We start from the raw sequence: 17345 nt of genomic DNA, 5'->3' as shown, positions 1-17345 counted from the left end.
AAAAAAAACAGAAAACTGGCTGGTCCTCATTGCCATATGTAATAAGGACGAGTGAAGGGAAGGCTATTCCAATAATTTACACTTCAATAACAGCTTGAAGTGCTGAAATTGCAAACTGGACTCAAGAAATGTGGCTATAGACGAGAATCTGGTTTTGCAATCATGATGCATATGTTCACTTACAGTGGGATCTGCAATGACATATACTTTTGAAACAAAGGTTTACCTTAAAAGAAGCTGGGAGGGAGGTATGCAGACAGTAGGCGAATGCAGAGGCAGGAGGAAGACTGTTCACAGATTTCAAGTTTATGTTTTTGGGAAGTGTGAAAGAGTCCAAGGCAAAATTTCTACTTCGTAGGTCTAAAGCTCAGAAATCAGAGGCATCAAAAACTTTTTTTTCAAGAAAATATACCTGGTTCAGCTTTGGCTTTGACAGTGCATACTTGAGTATTTTCCAGGCTCAGATGATTTCCCTCACATTTTTGACTCTTCAAAACACAGTCTGCTGACCTACTCCCCAGCTGGGAAGTGCAATGTAACACTGAAGTCCTACAGAAGTTCACTATGGAATATAAGAAAATTACCTCCTCAGCCTCATATTACTTGTTAGTAATTCTTCTGACTTTCTCTATTTCTGCATGTGAGAGATACTCTACGGTGCTATTTCAAGTTTCTTTTTTGTTATAAGAGAAAAGGGATTTTGTCTTACTTTGGTCTCCTTAAAACAGAAATAAAGGCAATAAGCTGAGTGGTTATCTCTAAATCCGTTATTGAGATAAAGTTGGAAGATGCAAAGAGACACGAAGAAAGTAAGACAAAACTGAAACAAAGGTGGGACTACATCTACTGGCAAATATTCTGTAACTTAGAGTCAACTGTCAAAAGAAACGTAATGCCTGCATTTCCAATTTGAAACCAGATTCAGTGAAATGCAAAATCTGATTCTGAGTTCTGTTGTTTTAGTTAAAATACTGAATTACAGCAAAAAAAATAAATCCAGAAGTTTTCTAGTATTTGAAAGGAAGCATAAAGAATTGGTATAATGTGAGATGGCAAGGGTATGTTGCCCTTGCAGAAGCGCATGCTTTAAAGTAAGATACAAGTGGTCACGTAAGAGTAAACAGAACAAAATGACTGAAAGGTTTTTTTAAACGCTTTCCTGATTTAGGACCCAAACTAGATTTTGCTAAACTAGCTGTATGCAGATTTCCTACCTGGCTAAGGGCAAGTTAAAAGTCTCTCAAAACAATGCTGCCTAATGTATTTCTAGCTCTTAATTTTGATAACTATTAGTGGACAACCCTGAATGCCACTAGACCCTCATTGCTCTATTGGGAATAATACCTGTCATACAGCCACACTGTACTGCCCTGTGTGCAAACTGAATGCATATTTAAAAAAACCTGAATATTTAAATATGCATACAAGGGAGAGAAAAGTGCACTGTTTTTATTAGTCTATTGAAATTAAAGTGTAAAATATGGTTTTTCAAAACCTCAGGGTTCAGTAGGAGCTAAATACCTGGGGCCATAAAGTCCTGACATAGGAGACAGAATGAAAACATCCTGGAATGCAGAGTTCTCCATTTTTGAGGACATGCCCATTGTACTGGTTGGGGTTGTAGAGCTGCTTGTAGGACTGCTTGGAATTACAGGCTGTAAAACATAAGCACACGAAGGATAAACTAATGTTTTACCATGCTGCAAGTTAACAGTGCTGCAAATAAGTCAAAAGGCATGTTTTCCTGTTATGAATCATGACCCCCTTTTTTTGGATTAGCCGTTTTTGGATTAGTGCAGTTTATTCCGAAAAGATGTTTACTGAAGCATCATTTCAGCAAAGAGTTCAAGACCAGTTATGGAGGAAGCTGGTTAAAACAACAACAACAACAACAACAAAATCAAAACCACACACATTACGGCAATTAATTTAAAAGACATTTTATGGAAAATTCTGAGACTCTGAATCAAAATATGATTTTTAAACAAATACAGAAAGTCATTATATCAGGAGGAAGGATATACACTATGAAATGCTGTTAATATGAAAATTAATTACAGAACTCTAGAATACTGGCACTGAAGCAAAGCATTGGGAACCATAATATTGTTTTTAGTAGAGGATTTATTCTTAACAGGGATAGAATATCTAGATTTTTTTTATGAAAACGGAACTCATTCACCTGTTGCCTTACTTTTCACTGAAATCATGGTTGTTTGTCATATTTGGATCACAGAGAGTAGTAAGTTCTATAGCGATTAGCAGTGAAACATAAATTAAAATGTTCCATATGCTAAAACCTTAGCACTGATGTTGTATCTGGGTGGAATGGAATTCATGCAAATATCTAGTTTTTGCACAGGTATGTTTTATTGAACTGTGCTAAACACACTTTCTGAGGAAGGTTCAATGGCTCAAGAGATTAGTAACACAGTGCACAGTCTAAACTGTGACACACTATAATTTACTTTTAACTGTATTCCCCAGTGAGTGTTGATTACAGACAAATAACAGTTACTTCTCTGTTTATTTCACTGCAATTGGAATAGACAGATGCACAGAACTAACAACACTGTCTGATAACTTATCAACATCAGAAAAGGACTAAGGATATGGACACTGAGCGTGAATTCTGAATTATCTTGAGATTCACCAAACAACCAGAAAAGTACCTTGTACATGAAATTCTTAACGAATTATTACTGTTCATAAGCCTCTACCTATAGCTTAAAGACATTCGTATCTCATTAAACACAGTTGGAGTGGAAAGGCAAAGGCGGAATATTAGAAATAATGAGGTACCTATAATGTCTATGCTTTTATCTAGAAGTATTTTCAACTTTGTACAGCTGTATTACTACACTGTATTATTATAGATTTAGGACATGAAATTATGTGCATTAACTTGGCCCTGGTAAAAAGACACTTTTATTGATCCAAAATAATTTAATATTGCAGGGAGAAAAAAAACAAAAAAGCAAAGTGAGAAGTAACAGAAAACTATATAGTCTTCTCTAATGCAGTATGCAAATGGCAAACTACAGAAGCTGGCATATAATGTTACACCTGAAAATTGTATTTGAAAATTGTTTGCAAATATTATGATTGTTTCATTATTCAGCTTATGCTTTGCTATATAAACCACTTTTTTAAAAATACAGATTTTATTTTCAATGTAAAAAAATAAAAGCTACTTCAAGAAGACAGTAATCTTTACAACTTGTCTTCTCATATTCATTTTAGAAAGTATTGGATACCATAATAGAACTCAAAATAAAAGTTAAGGAAATAAGAATGAAGTAACAGTACTGAAATGATATATTAATCAAAAGAAGGAAAAAATCAGATTTATTTTAGTATCAAGTAATTAAAGTGTCCTAAATTTAAATCAGCTACAGGTATTACAGAAGAAATGCATGTTTGATAAATGGACATAGTAGCTCTAATTACTGTATATGTATCCAATACATTGAATACATAAATAGAAAAATATTTTTATTTAGTATTGTTTAGATTATTTATACAAAAAATTCCCATTCAAATACAAAAATGTGTTTAAATAGATAACCACCCCCCCCCCTTTTTCATACAGGTAAAAGAAAAGGAAAACAGTGACGTAGAAACCAGACTACAAAGACCAATTTTAATCCTTTTCTAAATACCACAATTATTTTTATGTGATTCTACAAGCTCTAGCAATCTTAAGTACTAACAAATGACATTTTTTTACGAGAGTATCATTCTGCCTAGGGGTCCAAAATATGCTCTTCTCTATTTATTGTTAAACCTCTTACACGTTGATCGAGTGCTTTGGGTTTCTTTCCTTTTACCAATATAAACAGTTAAGAAGTCACCGCCAAAAAGAGGAATCATCATGACTTGCTTTCTCATACCTTGTTTGGAAATCAGGGCCCACCACCTTATGCACAACATCGACCACTATATTTAGTATATCACCATTATTTCAGCAGTTCTGGTGTTGCAGTAGTAGTAAAGAGACTAAATGTAAGACATTCTAGTAATCCCCCAATTTACCTGCAGCTGGCTACCCAGTTTTCCATGTCAAAACATAAATTAGCACCATCACAGACCAGCAGAAACTCCATTTCAGAATCAGGAAAGAAATTACCTATACCAAGTCTCTTGTGAATAATTTCTTTTCAATGAATGTATATCAAGGTTATAGGTTAGTCAAAGAAGTTGACAATGGAAAAAGGGGCTTGGAGAAATAATACAACTGGTCTATTTGCCTCAAAAGACGATAAATGATATCCATGTTATTCCTGATTTTTTTTAAACTAACCTTACATCTATGTAATCTTTTCTGCTTCAGTTTAAGCGCATTACTTCTTGCCCTACCATCAAAAAAGCTAGCAAAAACTTTTTATTGACTCTTCTTTAACTTTTTTTACATATGAATACTTCTAATTAATGTTATTGTGCTCTGGCTTTTCCCCAACTTATACACTATGTCCAAAACTGGATCCGGAGTTTACAGAAATGTGTGCTGTTGAAGTTCTCTGCTTTTCTAAGGATTGATGTTTCTAAGGAACTGCTTCATGATTGCTCTCTGACAAGCTGTCTTCTCCCTTCTCCCTCTCAACCTTTCTTTCAAATGAAAGAGGACCCTCACTACACCCTTTTACTTGCATTCTCTATCTTCTCTATAAAAAACCTGTCACCAGTGCTTTCCAAGAATTTGCTGGCCACTGTCCTTTGGATCATTGTCTGATTTTATTCCCTTCCTAACAGATGTGCTTCATCCAATTAAACCATGTTGGGTAATTTTGCTAGTTGCTCACAACAAGCCTTCTTTACTCATCTTGCATACTGGTCTTTAGTGAATAGCAGAGAGTACCCACTTTCTCTTCCCCTATCATCACTCAGAGAATTCCAGCAAATATAATTCTTCTATGATCTGGACCTTAGAGTGAAGGTATGCATATCTGCTAAATTTCTGCTTCTCTCCCATGCCAGTTCTTCCTCAACAATCCACACTATTTTGTACTGGTATTCCAGATAAGTGTTCCTCCACAGTCTCTGTTATGCTTACTACCATACAGTTTTGAACCCATATTCCCCAGAATTCCTGCCTTATGCAGACAGACATCTATGATGTGTAAAAGACAGACCTATCATTCTTTTCTCCCCTATAATCATATTATAAATGAACCTATTCCATCTGGATTTTAGGTCCCAACACATGTTTTTGCTGTTTATGCTGACCTGTAGGCCTCTGCCACATTTTCCTTTGCCCTTGTTGATCTTAGCTGAAAGTAGTCTTTGGGGCTTGTCTTTCAAAGGGAGTTGGATCAGAGGTTCAAAAGGGGCAAAAAGGGGACAAAAGGGTAAGAACAGAAAGACATGCACAGAGTGACTCCAAAAAACATTAGGAAATCAGCTTAAAAGCTGTGCAATTTTTTTTTTTTTTAAGTATTAACCATTTGGAATTGCAGTTTCAGGTATGTGACTATATAAAATTCTAATAATTTTTATTTTTTCCAATTATTTTTACTCTAATCAATAGAGATAAAATTTGCATAATTTCATCTATGTGATGAATTCCCAGGGCTTTAAATTGTGCATATGCTTAAATGCAATTAAAGCTCATGGCAGTCTGATTTATGAATCTCTTAAATATTTACCTTTACATATTATACTGTACATACCATTTAACATATTTATTTAGGAAGTTTTGTGCCAATTTGCACCAGCTAAGGGGACTCACTCGCAGCGTTTTCAATTTGGCTTTAATTTTAACATTGATTTTTTTCTATGCTATTCAGATCATAAACTCCTTAAAACACTTGCAATCAAATTTGATTATATTTTTGTAAAATATTACTTTAATGGCATTTTAATGCTGTTATTTTTGCCTTTTCTGTGATTTTAGGCAGAGTTTCAGTAATTTTAAGCATATGCAAATAGCCCAGGGATCTTGTATTATTAAAATACTAGTAGCACATTTAAGCATTACACCAAATTCAAATAAGTAATTTTAATAGATAGTAAATATCATAATCAGGACTATCAACTGCTTTGATAAGCAGACATTATCAATTCTTGAAGCCCTATATCTCAGTTAAAGTCAAATTACTTAAGGTGATTCTGCAGACCATGTGTTTGTGTGTACAAATGAATATTTGATAAAATACATGCAAATACATGCATAGGAGAAAAAATCCCAAGCAAACACAAATTTGTTCATAAAGGACTGCTGAGAAGTGACACTTCAGGCATGCGCTGTATGTTACTGATAATATTTAATGAGAATAACTAATTATCAGTAAAATAACAGCACCGATGATGCTTAAATACCAGAATAAAAATGAGACACAAATGGTAAATTCAATCCTCATCAGAAATAAACAAACAGTTGTCTGCCAAATGAAAAGACTTGAACTGTTTCAGACACAAAATACATTGCTGTGAATCTCAGTGTGTTTTGAAAATACTGGGGGATAATTACTTATTGTATCTATTTAAAAAGTGCTGTTTAAAACAACAAACATATGGCCCCAGTGAATCCTGCAAAAAACAGCAGGACAAGAAGCAGGAAGCTGGAAAAGCCCAGTAGCACAGTAACAAGAGGCTTGAACATGGACATCCCTTACCTTTTGAGGGGGTATGAAGATTAAGGATGGGGTACTGAGTCTTGGTTTCTCCCTTGTAGGAATAAACTCAATCCCCAAAATTCCCCTGATGGGTGAATTCACAGAAAACACACAGGTGTCACTCTTCTACATGGATTGCCTGCGGTAAGGGAAAATGGGGCTTTGTAACTGCGTATCACCCTATGAACTCCTATAGCTAGTAATTTTTGTCATTCATTGATGATTCATTGATGCCAGTGATACAGATGACTAGCTGCTTATCAGTCAAGCTTCTATTCAAAAAAGTTAAATGTTCACCAATACAAACACTACTCCTGAGTAAGAAACAGAACGGTCCTTACTGAATCTTTCTCACATACTGGTAAATTGGTATATACCATGTGCTGTAAAACAGCAGGTACAATTACAGTGTTTTCAAATCTTGTGCATTTACAAATCTTTTTAACTTGAAATATATACCTTTTCTGATGTGTAAATACTATTTTCTGTCCTCAGAGTAAGAGGATACAATGAAATACATATGAATAATGATAGAAGTCAGTAAAATCAGGAGTGGCATTAAGAAAAGTGACTGTTCATCGCCTTCTCCAATAAAGACATATAAGAGAACAAAACACAACTTCCTTACTTGCCGTATTTTCTTTGTGGGACGTGTTAAAAGTCTTTCCTTGTCTGAGATAGTCCCCACCTAAATATTTAAATAAATGGGCAGCACATAATTTCCAAGTTAGTGTAAGCAGTTCTATCAGGCTACCATATCTGAACTATGAATTGAGAACCAGCTTGAGGGGTATACAAATATCACCTATTTCTCATTTTCCTTCCTTCACTGTACAAGCACCTGTTCTCATAATATTATAGCATTCATCATTTATACAATGCAACATCTCTCCAAATTCATATGGTTTTCAAAATCTATTGAAATGAGACACTGAACTAGAATTATTCCCCAGATACTTACAAACTTTCTGAGAATAAATGCATATTTCCTAATATGTAAGACTTATTATAAAACTGTCACTGTTGACGTAAGCTTTACTACCCACATCAGCAACTGGCAGGTCCCTGTATCTCATGCAAAATGACAAAAAAAACTTAATGTGCTGGATCAAGTACTTATAACAAGAAAGACTATTTTAGAAAATTTCATAGAAATAAAAAGAAAAAATACAATATATAGCATACTTAAATTGCGTAAAGTTGCAAGTGTTCTCATCTTTATGTAAAACAGAGCACTATTTGCCACTGCAGGTGAAAGATCCATTTTCTACTGAGTGGATAATCAGAGTTCAAAAATGAAAACACTCTTCCATCATGTAACATCAGCTCAAGAGAAAATGAGAAACTGGTATGACTGAGATGTTTTCTAACTGAAAGATAACAACAGTAGGAGAGAACTTCATTATACAACAGTCTTCTGTTGTTACATAAACATCAAGGGAAACTATGGGAAAAGAACACTATGATGAGACCAAGAAATACATTCTGTAAGTACGATTCACAGATCCTGTATCATCACTACCTTCTAAATTAAACAACTTGGTATAATCTGTAACATAATTATCATGAAAAAATTATTAATAATACTTATAAATGTGCCTCAAACAAAAATAGAAATCATAACTTTTATTTAAAAAATTCCTTCTGAGTACCAAACTGAGTTAGCAAACATTTCAGGCCTCTGAATTTTAAGTTAAATCCTTTTTCCTGTTTTCCTTCATTAATGATTATGTATGACTTTTGTATGAGAAATGGATATGCTGAAAAGTATGTCCTGCCTGCATCTTAGATCTTAATGTTTTATACAAGAATTTATGACATTCATAAAAACTACATATAAAATATTTAATGTAGCTATGTACACCAAAGTGAATGAATGAAGGCTTTTCTGTTCTTCTAAACAAGAACTTCAAGCATGCCCATCAATGATCCAACATAACATTTGTGAATTCAGTCTGTCAAAGAAATGTCACTTCCTAGATAATCTGGCCAACTGCCTATATTCTTGTAGCTTCTTGCTTAGTGCATATAAGCATCTGTGGGGAGGAAGAGCATGAAAGCTAAAGGTTTGCTCTGTTTTCATAGAAGATCTGGGTTTACTTTATCTTGATACAATATACCATATTTATTTATTTGTTTGTTTATTTTAATTTTTTAAGTAAAAACACAAATGAAATGGAAAAAACAGACAACTGCTGGTAAGGAAAGAAAGTTTCCAGTCAAAAACTGGTCAGAGATTTGTTGTTAAGACTTCACCAGCACTAAGTTAGGATGAAAGAACTACTCTGCATGTGTGTTATATTTCATGGCGCATGTACACGCATACATCTATATACCTGCTTATCGAAATATGTTGCCCTTTTTTTGCAATAGTCTGACATTTGCTGAACTGTTTTCAGTTTGTGATACTTTACCTTGGATCTTTTTCTATCTGCTACTGCTTAGCTGCATTCATGCAGCTGGTTACTTTTGTCTAACCATAAAACCTTCTATTTGTCTATGCTGAATGTATTCTACTTATTTCTGAGACTGCCCAATAGCCTCTGAGGCTCAGTGAAAGCCATTTTAATCCAGAAAAGCAAATAAACAGAACCAGAAGCCTTCCTCCCAATTCAGTGAATTAAGCTGATGTAGAGAGTCTAACAAATGCCAAAGTCAAACAAAGGAGAGAGCATTCTGCATCCAAGAACAGGGAGAGGGAAATGAGATCATTGCTTTCCAGCAGCATCAAGCTGTTATGTCAGCTGTCCAGGAAACACAAGCTTTAGTATCATCTTGAAATTTAATCATATGCTAACTCCAAGTCACTAATGAAAATAAGTAATACCAGATCCAGGTGAGACAACTGAAGGAAATGGACAAAATCAAAAACTGCATCCTGAAATTTAACAATGTCCTAGGATTTGAGCTCACCTCTATAGCGTCTATATAGTCTATAGTGAAGACTAAAGATGCTAAAAAGACTTAAGACTAAAGAAAGATCTTAAGAAAGACTAAAGAACAAAAGTTGGTTTTCAACTTCTTATTTCAATATCTACTGTTAAGAAGCAACATTGGCACTGCTCTTTTTATTTTCTGAAGCGATTTAGATTTTTATTGAAATCCCTCACTACACTATTCTCTAGTATAGGAGAAATATCCTAGTAAAGATGACTTTTAAAGCGTCCTTTGATCCTCAGGGGTTCTTGCCTTCTGGGTCATCAGGAGGAGACACACCACAAAACCAGAAACTATCGATACTTGTACAAAAATAGCTCAATGCACTTTCAGTTATTTAGCTACCATGACAAAGGATGTCATGTCTTCCAGTATATACTGTGCCATATATACTGTATATATTGGTTTCACACTGACAAAACTTCCTGACCTAGTGCTGCTCCTGAGTGACAGTTCTTTAATGTATTTATATTAAGAAAGAATCACTACTGAAGCCCTCTTGTAAATGCAATTTCTATTTTGCTGTCCCTGGAAGCTCCACATTAAGTTCACAAGTAGATACAGAATCATCTAACTAGAGAGAAGAATGATACTCCTGTGCCCTCATAAAAATTCTGGAAAGTTTTCAATATCCTCTGGCTCTTACAATGTCCCCTTTCCTTTCCTCTGAAAAGGTATTTACAAAGAAAGGAAAGATGACACTGAAAAAAATGTCAGCAATCCCAAGCTGTAAGGTTTAAACAAACCGCTGAAGTGGAGCAGCTGTGTAGGGCAAAGTCACTCTGAGGCATGAAACATTCAGGAAGTGACAGGCAAGAAATAATTTTGCCAGGACAGGATTGAAGGGTTTGTTTCATTTTAAAGTTACTCAGACATACATTCATTTTTCTAATGATCCAAACAAAACAACACTGTGAAGTCTGAACATTATGGGAGTACATAAACTCTTACAGAATGCTATACTGTATTAAAAGCAAACATGCATAATCACTAACTTGCTTTTAATAATGATGTTTTGAGTTCAGTCTTTTTATGGTGAATCAGTTTTTACTACATATGTTAATGCTGTAGGAAGGAAAGGTCATGCTGTCTACAACTGAATTTTTTCCACTCAACAGGTCTTCACAGATTACGTATGTATAAAATACCAGAAGTTCTATCAGCATTGTTACCAAAAACTCAAACATTTGATCAAAAATACTGGAAACAAGCAGGTTTTTACTGAAATTCAGAAGGATTGCCACTCAGTTACACACCAGTCGTTTTGAAAGGCTGCGGAATAATGGAATGATAGAGAGACAATATTCCCTTTGCTAGTCAAAGCAAGCAACCTAACTGTACCTTATGCTTGCTAGTTACTTAGTAATGCTATTTGTACATGTCCTTTCCTTCTATGGATTCCTTTGGTTTCCAAATTCATGAAGGATTAGAGGAAAACAACCTTATTGTCATATATAGTATTGCCACACAAACCTGTTTCAACACTCTGTTTCATATGAGTCTGGAATGTTTTTTTTTTTTCCTCTTCTATTCTCTCATTTTTCTAAGTGCTACTGGACTTCTTAGAAGCTCCTATTCTTTCAGCTGGAAGGAGTAATGTTTCTAGTGTTGTATCTTTAATAGAATACAGGATTTACCATGACATTAGAGTTGCAACAGCCTTCTTACCTGAAGTGCAAGAGGCTTCCACCTCACGTTCTTCAGAAGAGCAGGAGCAGAAACCAGGGTATTCTGAGGTCGTTTCTTCAATGTTAAAATCACTCCATTTGGGTCTTCTCTCAGTGCATTTACTAGGTTCTTTAACTGCCAGCCAACCTAAGGAAAAATTCCATAACTGAATTTTGAAAGTTTTCCATTTAACTGTAAATGTGAGGGATGCCTTCTATTAACTGAAAAGGTCTATTACAGCCTGCCCTTTGCAAATGTAAGCAGTTTTTATGAACTGTGTCTGATTACTTCTGTTGGATTGAAATGATACTGCTGATGCTGGATTATTTTTGTTATTGTTTTTAAGCAAGGCTTCTCAACAAAATAAGGCATATGTGAACCCTGTCTCCCTTTTAACAATCTGAGAGTTCACCAGACATTCTAAATCAAACTTGTAAAGCAGAACTGACATCTTAAAAATGTTATGATATGACAAGTACCATGAAGGATTTCAGCAACTGATTTTAGAAAGACCCCAACTAGTACCCTCACCGAGAGAAAGGCAAGCAAACTTCATATTTTGTACGTCCTGATGGACTGACTAGCCATTCCACACGTGCTTTGTTCCTGAACAGCCACTGAACTAGTGTTTCCCCCCCCCGCCCCAGACACAGGTGTTATAAATGGAAAAAGGCAGGGGGAAGGGGGGAAGCAGAACAGGGGATAAGAGTAGGTAGTTATTTTACAGCAGGAAGACATGGTGATGAGCCAAAGGACCAATAAAATAAAATAAAATAAAAATTACACCTCCCCCTTACAAGTTTATTAGTCCCATTTCTCTGAAAGCACCTTGCAAGACAGATGAAATTTGTATTTTGTTTCTTAATTTTCCACAGTTATCAGAAAAAATAATTAAATCTCATAACTTTCTCATTTGAGCATTACAGACAAACAGAAAGAACATTTCTCAAGACCTTCAAGGCAGAAATCTTTACATTTCCCTGCCTAATAAAGACCAACTGTCACAAAATAATTTCATTCTGGATCCTTAACATTGTAATTGAAGCCCTCACTGTTGAGGAGGAAAAAAAAAAAAGAGAGACTATGATATAGCAACATATGTAACTGCTTCATGATCCTAACTAAAGGTAAAAATATAATTTACCTGAATTACCTATATATCCCCTAGAAGGAGCTGAGTAGTTTAAGTTACTATAAATTGTAAACATAGACATAAAAAAGAACATCACTAATGCTGAAAAGCTTTTTTATGTGCCTCTCGTAGAAAGCTGCTTAGAGACATCTTAGTCTTCTTGATTATTTAAATATGAATTTGCCATTTTTCCATTTGAACTATTTATACATTAAAACACAGAATTTATTTTTATGGTATTTTTGTTTATGAATGTTCATGTTATCGTATTATCCTAAATGGCTGAAGAGGTTTTAAAACTGACTTAACATAAATGATGGTATGCAAAGATGTTTATGCTAGAATGAGTCTCTTGCACATTTAAGTGCTGCTGAACTTCTACTCATACTTCCACATGCATACAGAACAAATTTTTCAGAAAAGTCAGATATGTAAATTAGAATTGAAATTGAAGATTATACAAAAATTCAAGTTTTTTCTTAAAAAAAAGAACTGAAATCAATGGAATTGTACTAGTTTAAATTACAGAATAAATTTGACTCTAAGTTCAGCAGTGCTTCTGCCCTTCCTGTATACACTTGATACATTAGCTTGTTCACTATGAAGAAAATAAGAAATTCATTGTGAAATAATAAGTGACAGGAGTTATCATTAAAGTTGATTAGCACAATTTCCTGAATAACTGTATTACTGCAGAAATTTCTTTAATGCTACAGACCTCAAAAAATGTCTCCGAATTTGTACGGACTGACAGAAATGTACTGCAATGCTCATTAGCTTTAACATTCACTTCTAAAGCTTGTATTTTTTAATCACTATACTCATGACATGACATAATCAGATTTACACCACAGATTTTAAAATATGGGTTTCTTCTACTTTTTCGACAATGGAAAAATGGTATGACTAATGTAGACTCACTTCTGGGTCCAAAATCTGAGTCTGTGGCCATGGGGGATACTCACAAAATCAAAATTTATTTTGAATAATCACCGCTGCTTTTCTTCTGTATTTTAGCTATCTCCATCATTTGTTATTATCAGGAAGTATATCTCATTGGAGTAACTCAAGTTACAAGAGCAATAATACATAGAAAGGAATCACTGGAAAAAGTAACCACTTGTAAGTGACAATTAGGTTACTGGTTCACATTCAGCTCTGGGAAACAGCAAAGCCTGTTGGCTTAGGTGGATTTTCTTAGCCATACTTATTTGCATCTTTTCCTATTCGCATGTGATTTCTAGTTTTCCTCTGAATGAAAGCAAATAGGAGGAGAATAGACTCTCAGCTTACTTTTTTATATACTGTGTCATTTTTCAAACATTACTTATGTGATTAGCTTTTAATCTGAACACTGATGGTTATCTTTCTATCCACAATTCTGCTAAGCAAAGGAGCATGGATCCAATCTTGCACAGAAAAATACTTTTTGCAAAGAATTTTCATTTATTTTGATTTAAAGAGGAGTTCCCAGCAGCTCTAGAAGTGCCTGTGTCCTCCCTCCATTTTCAGTTCCAAACATGGTAGATCTTCATAGTAGTAATAAATGATTATAGTAAAGACCATCAGTGTTATAACTACCACAAGTTTAAAGTCTAGTGTCAAGCAGCTCTGCACCAAACAGGAATTAAAATGCTTTGTTCAGGCAGCATTTCTAAAGGCACAACCTTACAGGGGCTGAACTGTGGCAGCCTTAAATTGAAGCTTTTACTACAAGAGCACTACAAGAGCAGTAACTGTACAGGTATAGGAAACATTCACTCCCATTATATTTGCTATACTTTTTGGCTAAGCTTGACCTATCAGGGTGCACTATTACACTTTTATCAACGTTGCTCTTTTGAGCATACATGTGTACACATGTAACACGTTTTCTCACTGTTACTGAAAAAAGATTTAGGTGTTCAAAATCAGAGAGTGTGTGTGTGTTTATGAGTGAGGCATGGTTTATAATTACTTCCTCTTACAGGCAGACAGTATCTGATTTCAAACAAAGTTGGAAGGAAAATAAAGGTAAGCTTGAAGGGATTTCAGTTCAAATTGACTTAGGAGGACTGAAGAGAAGTTAAGATGTAAACGGTAAGGTTCCCATTTACCCCCACAGTGGACCACAGCCAGGACTGCAAGTGTGAACAGTGTGTAGTTTAAGGAAGGTTTGCATTTGGATTTGAATGTTAAGAATTGGAAAGAACTGTAGTATGTGTAGTAATTCTAAAAGAAGTACTTAAATAGCTTAAGTTCTTGTCACTTATATTGAAAATCTAAAAATGCACTGACCATGGGAATCCAGAAAACAGCAGCAAATTATAAACAGACCAAAACCAAACAAGTGGAAAAACTATCAGGCAGAAATACTAAAAAGTGAATTACATTTAATAAATAGTTCTAATTAAAAGGATATTTTAATGTTTTGGATTTTTAAGCATGAAATGTATTTGTGATTTATATAGGTCAAGTTCCATTCCATATGAACTCTTCCAGTTTGTGCTTTGCTTATAAAATGGCAGAGGCTATTTTTACTCAGTTAAAGAATTAAAAACATTTTTGATTTTTACAGATTGCTGTAATTTTCAGAATGCTGAAGCCTTTATAATTTCGTGAGTTCCTTTTAGAAAAGAATGATAAATAATTAACTTAATGATAAATTATTCTAACGAGAACCTTAATGACAGAACCATTAAATACCAAGGTCTATTAGAGAACAGTCTGCAATCATTACTAGTAGGCTATAATAAAATGCTCTTAGGAATTTGGACATGTTATTACAAATCGTATTACTAAAAATATCTTTGAAAAAATAGAAAGAAGTCATTACAATGGATTAAAAATCTTAGCTGAAAACCAGTCCTTGAGACAGACTTTGACATATATTCTTAAACAATCAGCCTTTAATAGTGATTAGTAGCTTCTAGCTATGGTGAGACATATTCAGCAAAGGATATTTTGCTCCTTTAAAGCTTTTAGCATATACATTCAGTTAATTAGATTCTGTAATATGGGCTAAGATATTTCACTCAGTAATGAAAGTTAACATTAAAATTAGACTAACAGAGAAAAAAAGATTACAAGTGTGCGTATTTTTTTTTCCTGAATAAATGAAATTGGAGCAATCAGAATATCCCTTACATTCAAATCAATAAATTTAGCACGATATGATTATGTCTGCTGTGCTTGGCATAGTAAAGCCATGTTCACCTCCACATAGAGTTTTTCAAAATGCATACGTATTCATTCTGGTATATCTTAATGAAGCACAGCTCAGATAGTGGAAGTAGGAGCACCTAGTGGATAGAAAACAAATCTTTGCTTTGCTTTTCCCAAAAATTCTGGGGATAAAGTACAAGTGTGGTTTCACAGTTCCTTCACTGCCTTATCAAACCCTTAACAACTATCAGGACTCTGAAGAATGAAGAGGACCTAAGGAGCACAAAAATACAGAGTGCAGCTCATAGAAGGAAGGATGGGGTTAAAAGAAGGTCAAACCTTCATTTCTTTGAGAGAGCTGTGCATATTCTACTCACTGTATCATTTGCCCAGCTTTAATCCCACCTAGGGAGGAGAGACACTGAGTGCTAACTGAATGGGAATTTTCAGAACCTGTTAGTTCCTTGTTAGGCATTTGATCTGGAAATCAAATGTACAAAACAGTATTTACTAAATACTTAGAACACATGTAAATACGTTGCATACCACCTGCAAACAAGTAATTTTGCTTTGAGACTCCAGTAGGACCTAAATCTTTTGTGAACCAGCACAGATGCTTCCCCTCAAGGCTTTTGTAACACATAAGCTAACCCATCTGGACACTTACTTGTATCTCAAGAGTATGATCTTTCTTCATATTTGCACAAAAAATAAAACCAGAGGATTGTGTAAACACAGCTTTTCATTAAGGAACGAGAGTATCATCCTCTTGTACTGTAAGCCATTAATTTACTTTGCCTCACAATATTGCCCAGGTGGGGGTGTGGGGGGGAAATCAAGGGAAATCTGATTAACATGGAAATCAGAAATGATGATTAGATAAAAACGTGAGTAAGATCATAAGACTACTTTCTGAGAATCACTGAATGGGAAGCTCATCATTAACATTTGTAGTTGACTCACTCTTTTTTTTTTAATTAATATCTTGTTACTAACAATAATTGATGATGAAAAACAAACATTCTCCCATTATCTTGCATAGTTATTTTCATTAACTAATTGAAGGATACAGCAATATTCCAAGAAGATGCAAGATCCACTATTGGAAAACAGGCATTGCTAAGCCTTTCTCAGAGGCAGAATCCTGAGTGAGTGACTGCTGCAATTTCTCTGCAGAGACATCCTTTCAGAGAAGACGTTCTAAACCTCATATCATCTCCCCTTCAGTTTTTATCATTCCTTTTCCTACTTGTATTTCACAACACACAAAGCGTGGTGAAACATAGATGGTGTCACTTAGTACTACATTCACAGATATAGCTCTGTCTCTAAAATGAACTCGCATTAAGAGTCAAATTTACAGTCTCAAAATTTTACTCAGATTTTACAATTACAAACACACATTCTGGATATTAAGTCAATAAATATCTTAACACCAAAAAGTTAGTGCTGAGATCATTCCCTTGTGGCAGAGCTCCTGACATACCTAATTTTAAAGCACGTAATTAAATATATAGTATGAGAGGATAGTAGGCTGCTGATCATGTACTTCTATAGCATCTTTCATTCCAGAGAATAACCTTACCAATCATTAAAATGCAACCACATCATTTAAAAACAAGAGCTATTTAGAGATAACATAACAAATAGCTTACACAACAAAGCAAAGGTATTAGAATTGAAAGAGCACTTCTAGGCTACTACACTCATTTACTCTTCTGTGTAGTTGCAGGCAAACATAATGTAATTTTTTCACCCATTCTTCAATCACTATCCCAAAAGGCAGACTATTTAGGGTCCCTGCTCCTTTTCTCAATTTTAGAAAAACATTCCAGAATCTCATTTCATTG

The 17345-nt window shown here is 34.6% G+C and overlaps 1 protein-coding gene across 1 annotated transcript in view; it reads right to left on the bottom strand.

The window, feature by feature from the left end:
• LOC112983901 (connector enhancer of kinase suppressor of ras 2-like) overlaps positions 1-17345 on the bottom strand; it is a 240445-nt gene that overhangs the window by 78792 nt on the left and 144308 nt on the right. Inside the window, exons 9-10 of the mRNA XM_064518287.1 lie at positions 11220-11366; positions 1522-1655 (exon numbers count right to left, since the gene is read on the bottom strand). Of these exons, the coding sequence (XP_064374357.1) occupies positions 1522-1655; positions 11220-11366 (281 nt within the window). The remainder of the gene's footprint in view (positions 1-1521; positions 1656-11219; positions 11367-17345) is intronic.

This window comes from Dromaius novaehollandiae, chromosome 11 (genome assembly GCF_036370855.1).
Source record: "Dromaius novaehollandiae isolate bDroNov1 chromosome 11, bDroNov1.hap1, whole genome shotgun sequence".
In the NCBI taxonomy this organism is placed as follows: domain Eukaryota; kingdom Metazoa; phylum Chordata; class Aves; order Casuariiformes; family Dromaiidae; genus Dromaius; species Dromaius novaehollandiae.
The sequence above is the reverse complement of the archived record's forward strand: the minus strand, read 5'-3'. Positions and strand labels throughout refer to the sequence as shown.